Source organism: Anguilla anguilla, chromosome 4, assembly GCF_013347855.1.
Source record: "Anguilla anguilla isolate fAngAng1 chromosome 4, fAngAng1.pri, whole genome shotgun sequence".
In the NCBI taxonomy this organism is placed as follows: Eukaryota; Metazoa; Chordata; class Actinopteri; order Anguilliformes; family Anguillidae; genus Anguilla; species Anguilla anguilla.
The window spans coordinates 67,551,951-67,561,943 of NC_049204.1; the positions used below are offsets into that span (position 1 = coordinate 67,551,951).

The 9,993-nt window shown below is 46.9% G+C and overlaps 3 protein-coding genes across 4 annotated transcripts in view; 1 reads left to right on the forward strand and 2 right to left on the reverse strand.

Moving 5' to 3' along the window:
• LOC118225964 (tripartite motif-containing protein 16-like) overlaps positions 1–9,993 on the reverse strand; it is an 890,716-nt gene that overhangs the window by 844,441 nt on the left and 36,282 nt on the right. The gene's annotated exons all lie outside the window — the stretch shown is intronic.
• Positions 35–6,647, reverse strand: sgcb (sarcoglycan, beta (dystrophin-associated glycoprotein)). The gene is made up of 6 exons (XM_035415258.1): positions 6,549–6,647; positions 4,910–5,119; positions 4,439–4,624; positions 3,215–3,406; positions 2,800–2,931; positions 35–2,013 (listed from the first exon to the last, which is right to left on the reverse strand). Exons 1-6 carry the CDS (start codon positions 6,561–6,563, stop codon positions 1,804–1,806), a joined length of 945 nt encoding a protein of 314 aa, XP_035271149.1. The 5' UTR covers positions 6,564–6,647; the 3' UTR covers positions 35–1,803.
• The window catches only part of spata18 (spermatogenesis associated 18), an 8,534-nt gene continuing 7,178 nt past the window's right edge, over positions 8,638–9,993 (forward strand). The window contains exons 1-2 of one of the 2 annotated variants that reach the window (XM_035415193.1): positions 8,638–9,046; positions 9,947–9,993. The exon at positions 9,947–9,993 is cut by the window's right edge and continues 59 nt beyond it. In XM_035415193.1, coding sequence (XP_035271084.1) covers positions 8,960–9,046; positions 9,947–9,993 — 134 coding nt within the window. In that variant the 5' untranslated portion in view covers positions 8,638–8,959. Of the gene's footprint in view, positions 9,047–9,662; positions 9,723–9,946 lie in introns of those variants that run through there. The other variant, XM_035415194.1, reaches the window with a different exon arrangement.

Consider the following 9,993-nt stretch of genomic DNA (forward strand, 5'->3'; position numbering starts at 1 on the left):
TGAACAGAGACAATGAGAGAAACACACACACTGCTGAGGTTCAAACATGGCACTTTATTTATTTTACATTATTAATGAGGGCAGATCGAGATCTCCACTCTACTTCCCTGTACAGTTTACTGTGTGGAGTCAGAGACGAGTCAAAGCAGAACCCACTGCCCTTTACACAACACTCTCAGGCATTAATAATCCACCACAGAGAGGGGGATTTATTTGCACTCTCAGGCATTAATAATCCACCAGAGAGGGGGATATATGTCCACTCTCAGGCATTAATAATCCACCACAGAGAAGGTGATATATATGTGCACTCTCAGACATTGATAATCCACCACAGAGAGGGATATATATATATATAATCTGTCCTCTCAGGCATTAATAATCCACCACAGAGAGAGGAATACCACAGATATTATAAATACACAAGTTTCTCTGTGTTCCTAGCACTGAATGTTTTGTCTTATACTGATGCTGAAACATTTCAATCTTGTGCATCTTCTGAACACTCATTAAGGGGTGTGAGCAAGAACACTTTTGATGGAAACACTACGATTAACTGAAATCAGTTTGTCACTGATAATGTGTGAAGGCCCCGCCCTTTTCTGGTTTCATGAAGCCATGCTCTCCCCTCACTCATGCAAAACCCCTGCTAGGGCTCAGAGATGCCAGCTAGGGGGCGCCAGAGTCTTTTCTGACACCCTTGAGTTATAAATATCACACAGGTGGACAGACAGTGCTAATGAGGTGGGGGCATATCTTGCACAGAGCATCAGGCAATTAAAGATATATATAAATGCAGATGTGGACAGCCGCCTGCATTAGCATCTAGCTAATGCAGACACTGGCCAGCGCTAGCATGTAGCAAATGTGCACAGTGGCCTGTGTTAGCATGTAGCTAATGTGTATAGTGGTATGTGTTAGCATGTAGCTAATATGGACAGTGGCCTGCATTAGCATGTAGCTAATATGGACAGTGGCCTGCATTTGCATGTAGCCAATGGGCACGGTTCTGTATGACAGCACAGTGAAAAGTTCAGTCTGATGATGAGGACAGCATCAGTTTGTGCAGTATATGTTAAGTACAGTGGTGCCCTTGGAAGCAGAAATGAAGCTAGCACAGTGAAAGAGTGGAGTTAGAGAGAGCAGAGCTCTGAACCGGTTCGGCTGCACTGATATCCGGTTCCGTCTCCAGCGCTATAACACATGGAGCTGAGGATGAGCCGGGCCGGGAAGCCTGAGAACGAGCATCTTTACAAACAAACAGACCAACTGCTGCTCCTCTGTGCAGGAATCCACCCTGACCAGCCTTCCGGAAGCTTCTCTGCCTGACAGAGGGGCTCTCCGGGTGGGTCAAACTGCTACAGTAATTTATTCACAAATACAAAAATAATTCTGTACTTTCCCCCCCCCTCTCAAATCAATATGCAGTAAGAAAACAGGGAGACCTTCTGTCTGTACACGGGGAAAAATGGAGAAAGCATTGCAGTCTGGCCGAGCAGTTATTAAGTGAGTGGCTTTGTATTTGCATGTGTGTGTGTATGTGTGTGAGTGTGTGTACGCGTACATGTGTGGTTGTGCGTGTATGTATATGTGTATATATGCGTGTGTGTGGTTGTGCGTGTGTGTGCGTGTGTATGTGTGTGTGTGTGTGTGTGTGTGTGTGTGTGCGTGTGCGTGTGCATGTGTGCGCGTGCGTGTGTGTGTGTGTATATGTGTGCGTGTGTGTGTGTGCGCTCCACTGCGTAGAGGTTGATCCTGCCGTGTGCGGGTGTGGTTTCCATGGCAGCGCTGGGTGGGCGGGGCTCAGTGGGCGGGGCTGCAGGGGTTGTCGGAGGTTTGGCAGCCCATGTCCTGGTACAGGACCTGCAGCCTGAAGAGGGTCCCATCTGCACACATGCACAGCTTGTACCGCTCCACCCCCTCGCTGTAGGACAGCTCCCCCCCCCCCACCGACGAGTTGGGGATCCGAGACGGGCTCACCGTCACCAGCCCATTCAGAATGATGCTGTTCTCCTGTGTGGGGGGGGGGGGGGAGTGTTACTGCAGAATAACCATCATTACTGATCATCATTATCATCATCATCCTTAACCATTTAGGTGTGAGATCACAAATATGAATTTTTTTTTAAATTCCAAAAAACTTCCTCTTCAGAGGATTAAGAATGGGTTTCCCGTGTCCCAGTAAAATTCAGTCTGCCCTGTAGTGCCCCCCCCTCCATCTCAGCTGTAAAATGGCTGCTCTGTACCAGGGTGGGAGCTGTGTGTTGCTATCCTGTGATAAAAAAGACACTGTATGACTGCACTCACAGCTGTGTGCTCTGATAGACACACTGTATGACTGCACTCACAGCTGTGTGCTCTGATAGACACACTGTATGACTGCACTCACAGCTGTGTGCTCTGATAGACACACTGTATGACTGCACTCACAGCTGTGTGCTATGATAGACACACTGTATGACTGCACTCACAGCTGTGTGCTCTGATAGACACACTGTATGACTGCACTCAGAGCTGTGTGCTCTGATAGACACACTGTATGACTGCACTCACAGCTGTGTGCTCTGATAGACACACTGTATGACTGCACTCACAGCTGTGTGCTCTGATAGACTCACTGTATGACTGCACTCACAGCTGTGTGCTCTGATAGACACACTGTATGACTGCACTCACAGCTGTGTGCTCTGATAGACACACTGTATGACTGCACTCACAGCTGTGTGCTCTGATAGACTCACTGTATGACTGCACTCACAGCTGTGTGCTCTGATAGACACACTGTATGACTGCACTCACAGCCCTGAGCTCGATGGCTCCGCCCATCTTGAACTCCACTGTTTTGCCCATGATGAAGACGCCCTCGTTGCCGCGGATGATAGCCTTGCCTTCACCTTTGATGGTCAGGTCTGAGGTAGCATTGCTGGTGATCTGAGGAGGAAGAACAGAACAGGTCATCCTCAACCAAGAGAAGAAATGATGGGGGAGGGGGAGGGAGGAATATGCATTGATCAGGAGCAGAGGGTGTGGTTGGGTGGGGTTAGGGTGTGGCTGGTTGGGGTGAGGGTGTGGTTGGGTGGGGTTAGGGTATGGTTGGGTGAGGTTAGGGGTGGTTGGGTGGGTTGAGGGCACGGTTGGGTGGAGTAAGGGGTGGTTGGGGTGGGGCTAGAGTGTGGTTGGGTGGGGTGAGGGTGTGGAAGGCTGGTACACCCACCCGCTCAGTGGATGCTTTCCGCACGTTGAGCACCTTCACCCCTTTGGGCAGGTGAAACTCGTGGTTCTCGTAGTCTGTGCTGAAGAAGGTGTTTTGAGTACGGGGGTCAGTGAAGGACACTCCAAGGTCACTGCTGATGGACGTTTTGTCCTTTTCCACACTGAGCTTGGTGGAACCCTGCTGGAACACCACCTACAGACACACACACACATATTCACTGAAGGTTGTGTTGAGCAGGTTGAATGTGTGCTGTTTGTGGGGTACCGGGTTGAGCGTGTGTTGTTTGTGGGGTACTGGGTTGAGTGTACGTTGTTTGTGGGGTACTGGGTTGAATGTGTGCTGTTTGTGGGGTACTGGGTTGAATGTGTGCTGTTTGTGGGGTACTGGGTTGAGTGTGTGCTGTTTGTGCGGTACTGGGTTGAATGTGTGCTGTTTGTGGGGTACTGGGTTGAGTGTGTGTTGTTTGTGGGATACTGGGTTGAGTGTGTGCTGTTTGTGGGGTACCGGGTTGAGTGTGTGTTGTTTGTGGGGTACTAGGTTGAGTGTGTGTTGTTTGTGGGGTACTGGGTTGAGTGTGTGTTGTTTGTGGGGTACCGGGTTGAGTGTGTGCTGTTTGTGGGGTACCGGGTTGAGTGTGTGTTGTTTGTGGGGTACCGGGCTGAGTGTGTGTTGTTTGTGGGGTACTGGGTTGAATGTGTGCTGTTTGTGGGGTACTGGGTTGAGTGTGTGTTGTTTGTGAGGTACCGGGTTGAGTGTGTGTTGTTTGTGGGGTACTGGGTTGAGTGTGTGCTGTTTGTGGGGTACCGGGTTGAGTGTGTGTTGTTTGTGGGGTACCGGGCTGAGTGTGTGCTGTTTGTGGGGTACCGGGCTGAGTGTGTGTTGTTTGTGGGGTACCGGGTTGAGTGTGTGTTGTTTGTGAGGTACCGGGCTGAGTGTGTGTTGTTTGTGGGGTACCGGGTTGAGTGTGTGTTGTTTGTGGGGTACCGGGTTGAGTGTGTGTTGTTTGTGGAGTACCGGGTTGAGTGTGTGTTGTTTGTGGGGTACCGGGTTGAGTGTGTGCTGTTTGTGGGGTACCGGGTTGAGTGTGTGCTGTTTGTGGGGTACCGGGTTGAGTGTGTGTTGTTTGTGGGGTACCGGGTTGAGTGTGTGTTGTTTGTGGGGTACCGGGTTGAGTGTGTGCTGTTTGTGGGGTACCGGGTTGAGTGTGTGCTGTTTGTGGGGTACCGGGTTGTTGTTGCCTGTGATGACCAGGTCCTCATGCTTCCTGCCGCCGACCGTGCTCTTGTGCAGTGGGTGGACCACGCCCATGTCCGCCTTCTTCTTGAAACGCAGCAGCCCGCTCGGGTGGAACTCCATGCTGTCACAACCATCAGGACCAATCCGGATCACACTCCAAATTACCAGTGTGATCTACCACAGGGGGGAGAGAAAGAGGGAGGGAGGGAGAGGGGGAGAGAGAGAGAGAGAGAGAGAGAGAGAGGGGGAGAGAGAGGGGGGGAGAGGACGAGAATGAGAGAAAGGGAGATAGAGAGAGAGAGAATCTCAAATTAAAGGCAATTCATAAAGGTATATGTCAGTACAGGTAGAGTGTATGCATATACAGGTATATGTCAGTACAGATGGAGTGTATGCAGGTAGAAGTATGTGTATTTACAGTTGAGAGGTATGTGTGGGGAGGGGAGGTGCGTGACTCACGATGAGGTTGATGAGCGCGAGGAGGAAGAGGAGGACGATGATGCAGACGGCCAGGTTGCCCTTGCGTCCCCGTAGGCCGGTCTTGTGCAGACGCTCCTCCTCTATGGGGACGTACCCCGCTTTGAAGTTACTGTTGTGCTCCTTATTGGTACTGCGGCGCTCGATGGCCTTCTCCCGCATAGACCTCTTCACTGGCCCATTAGAGCTCTCCTACACACACACACACACACACACATTAGAGCTCTCCTACACACACACACACACACACGTTAGATCTCTCCCACACACACACACACACACACACACACGTTAGATCTCTCCTACACACACACACACACACACACACGTTAGATCTCTCCCACACACACACACACACACACACACACACGTTAGATCTCTCCTACACACACACACACACACACACACAATACTGGCCCATTAGAGCTCTCTTACACACACACACACACACACACACACACGTTATAGTTCTCCTACACACACACACACACACACACACACACACGTTAAGAGCCCTCCTACACACACACACACACACACCTGTTAGAGTTCTCCTACACACACACACACCCGTTAAAGCCCTCCTACACACACACACACACCTGTTAGAGTTCTCCTACACACACACACACCCGTTAGAGCTCTCCTACACACACACACAAACACTGGCCTGTTAGAGCTCTCCTACACACACACATATACAGTACACATACACACTGGCCCTTTAGAGTTCTCCTAACCACACACACACACATGGCCCATTAACAGTTGAACTTCTCCTACACACACACTCACACACGCACTGCGTATACACTTAACCCTAAACAGTGTTCCCCAGTTGCCTAATGCCTCACAGCACAGAGACGACCAAGAGTGGACCAGACGACACACTGGAAATGTAAATAACTTCAAAATTGCGATTATATATTTGAAGATATAACTTCTGATATGTCAACGCGCCCAACATACAATACGAAGACGGCCGCGGTTATGTTCACCAACAATAACACGCAGCCATCAACAACAAAGATCTCACGGCGTTATGTCATTAATAACGGAAACGATTAAGTCACTCGTAGTCTGGATACGACCTTAAGACATATGACTTACCCCAACGCGAAACGCAATGAGGATGAAAACAGTGCAGCAACAAAACTGCACCCAGAAAGAGTAACAATCCAGCTCGCGCTCAGAATGTTCGCTATCAACCACAGCATTCCGCTGCTAGCCTACTCAGCTGCGCCTGCACTGCTGTTGTACAGGGCATGCTAAAAATAAATTAAACGCATTTTTAAACGTAAACGCAAGCTGCCCAGAAAAACAAGTGGCAATTAGCAACGTGCTTCTTTGACACATAATGCACAGCTTGTACAGTAGTTCGGACTACTCTGCTCTGTAAGTGTTCAGAACAACTGGAATCATTTTTTCCATGGTCAAAACGGCACAAAACCGCTATTCCTTATTTAGCTACTGGGCCGCCCCATTCGCACAAGTCCTGAGCCAAATACAGATAGGCTAGAAGGTAACACACTTGATGTGTTGATCAAGTAGTGGTGGAACAAGATTATAAAAACGCGCGTTCCGGACATGTCGCGAAGACAGTCTTTCCTTTGAAACAGACCTGTTCCGACGCCATAGTGTCTCTTTCTCCTGGCTGTCGTTGCTGGCGTTTGACAGCTCCGGACAGCCAGCGGAATGTGCCATTCTGTATGGGAAAATAGGGTCCACCACCACGCCAATCTGAGCCCGTAACAAATTTCAGACCTTTCAAATTATACTTAAAAATATGCGGGAAAAGAAATACAGATTAAATGTGGAGCTTGTGTTAAAATTACTCAATACGTTTAATCGGCGCTCGCATATGGTTCACCCCTGTCTAAAACTCGCTAATGGGAGCGACTCAGATGATGGTACCCAAAGGAGAGTCCAGATTAGGAATGTGTCCATTGATATTTTCAGGACAGGGGTGGGGGCTTGGAGCGCGCGGACAGACGACAATTTTCTAAAACTGGTCCTGAAACACGGTGTATGTGTGTTATGGATGTTATGAGTCCTGCCATGTCTATGACGCTTAATGGTCTGCGTACAGGGCGTATATCAAAATATGGAACAACAACAGTCAAACAATCAATGTATATTAATCGAAACATGGATAGTCACAGCTTTCTGTAAAAAAAAATGTACGCGTTTTACAGGCGAGCAACGGAAACATGGCCTAAAAAGCCAAATGAAGGAAGGACAGGCGGAGAGCCAGAGCCCCTGAATGCCATCAACGCGTCTAGTTAAAGCGATTCAACGCCAAGCACACCGCCGCGGGGTTTCCTCAATTTAGAAACAAACACCTCGGATACAGCTTTTCTTTCCTGAGTTAATTATAGCACTAGAGTTATTAGTTTCCGTATCCGTGTAGGCTGTTTATTCACTTATAATTTATTTATTTAGGGAGGATTTAAACTGGAATCCTTTGAATAAATATTTCCTTTTTACAGTTTAGGACTATATTTTCTATTAAATATACATTTAATAAATGTGTGTATGGATATAAAACAAATTTCTAAATGCACAAAGTTAAATAAGAACAACCAGCGCAATGGCCTACAACTACTAGGCTTACCAGCGCTGTTGCTACTACTACTACTATAACTAAGACTACTGCTACTACAACTTCTGCTACTATTACTGATGCTGCTTCAAGTCTAGTACTACTACTGCTCTCAATAGGATTGCATCGTTGTGTCACAACACTTAGCTGACTCTAAGTGTAAGTGCATTGTGGGCCAGCGATGCCTTGGTTCTCAAAAAGTCAGTCCTGGAGGACCCCTGTGTATGCTGGGTTTTGTTCCATCCAGCCTCTTGCACAGTTAAGGGTCTGAACATATGCGCTCAGTTCTTTCATGTTTTTGTCCTCGAACTTGTGAACACAGTGCATGTTTGGTTCTTTCATCATTTTCTTTGTCTTCGAGCCCCTCGTTATCTACCAAATTTGTTAGTTTTCGAGGCCATGTGTCCACACTCACCAATTAGGAGATTATTGGTTCAAAGTCGTTAATTTAATTAAGGAAAATGAAAAGTTTGTTAAAACTGAGTTTGCAATTGTAGTAAAAAAAACAGGCATACACAGGGGTCCCCATGACAGAGTTTGAGAATACTGCTTCTACTACTGCTACTGCTACTACTGCTACTACTGCTGCTACTTCTACTGCTGTTACTGCAACTGCTACTGCTACTGCTGCTATTTCTACTGCTGCTACTGCTATTACTACTGCTACTGCTGCTACTTCTACTGCTGTTACTGCAACTGCTACTGCTACTGCTGCTATTTCTACTGCTGCTACTGCTATTACTACTGCTACTGCTGCTACTACTGCTGCTGCTGCAACTGCTACTACTACTGCTACTGCTACTGCTGCCACTGCAACTGCTACCACTACTACTACTGCTACTGCTACTGCTACTGCTACTGCAACTGCTGCTACTACTACTACTACTACTACTATTATTATAATTATAGTAATAATAACAATAATAATAATAATAATAATAATAATTATTATTATTATTACTATAATAATAATAATAATAATAAATGCATGTCAATATTGAATTTTTTCTGGCTCACTGTGTATCGAAACAAACAACAAGAAACCTTCCTGGAGCCTCTATCTGACATCGAATCCCCGTGTGTCGTTTGACAGTGTGACATTTCAATGGTTTCGTTTACATCACAGAGGTCTGTGGGACACTTTGAGAATACAATCCGCGAAATGCTCAGCACACACGTTACCTATGAATGAAGAGAGTAGTAAACGGGAATTCCTGCACTCGGTTCTTGAGAAAACAGGCGTTGCTACAACTGAAAAGGGGTGCGTGGCGTCCGTGGCACCAAAGGAAAGCCAACGACCACAGGCTGCGTTTACACACCTCGTATAAATACAGAGCGCGCCGCTGACACCCGCGCACTCGGGCGGGATTAAAGTCCCTGCGATTCGGGGCGTCCTGGAGATTTTTGTGGGATTATATTGTTGAACAGACATGGCTGAGACGCTAAGGAGGCTGGTGAATACTTCATCCTTCAGCGTTCTGCAGGATAAACTGGAATCCTGGTACAAGGACTACCATGTAAGTAATTAATTATGTCGCTGCTTCAGACGGCTTGTTACTAACTAGGTTATACCAAAAGCATCAATACAGGCCATTGCTAACTGAACTATGAATATGCATGCTTTGGACTGAAAAATGCTTGGCTAGCCTACTGTAGCATATGAATTCCTACACGCTACAAGTATAGCTATACTCTTCAGTCTAGACTATATAATGTGGAAACCTTTAGCCTACACATGCACAGTAAGATGCGTATGAAAAATACGCCTAATGCATTATAGACTAGGCCATTTATAATGGAAATAGCATTTAAGTTATATCTAGTTACGAAAGTCGTTGCAACGTTAGGCTACATAGCCACACAAATAACATAAAGAAACTGTTAAGAAATCATAAATGTGGTTTATTAGCTAAATGGCAGGGAAACATACAGTATTTTACATACGTGATAAAACTGGATTTCTACCTGCCGTGATAATTGTTTTGGTGTATTAATCGCACTGAATTCACTTGTTGATTACATTGATTTTCGGACAAAGTTTGGTTGCTATGGACGCCCGTTGCCGTGGCGATTGCGGAACCATTCCTCGAGACGTAGTAAACTGTGTTTTCAGGCACGCCCCAACGCGTTCTCGGCAACGGGAGTTCTGAATGAAAATGCACATTCGGCATGACAATAACACAACTCTATTTGGTAAACTAGCAGTTAAAGCTTGTTTACTACTTATTTTACTTAGATAAATTTTGTTAGAACAAATTTCTCTCATTGTAGGTGGGGGGCGGGGGGGGGGGGGGGGGGTATATACATTTACCCAAATCTGTCTCTGTGCAGGACAATGGCTGGGAACACATTTTATTCACAGCAGGTGTGTTTGTTCACTTTTCTGTGTCCATAGTAACTTTGACTGCTTTTTTCAGGTGATCTCTTGTGACCAGAACCTGAACCGTTGCTGTGAGCTGGTGGA

Bases quoted from the DNA above. Each gene is read 5' to 3' on its own strand.
- sgcb (XM_035415258.1), bottom strand. The intron at 4,625-4,909 runs GTGAGTCACGCA...CCCCTGTGGTAG, and splicing joins TCGCGCTCATCAACCTCATC to ATCACACTGGTAATTTGGAG. The intron at 3,407-4,438 runs GTACCCCACAAA...GTGTGTCTGTAG, and splicing joins TCACAGGCAACAACAACCCG to GTGGTGTTCCAGCAGGGTTC.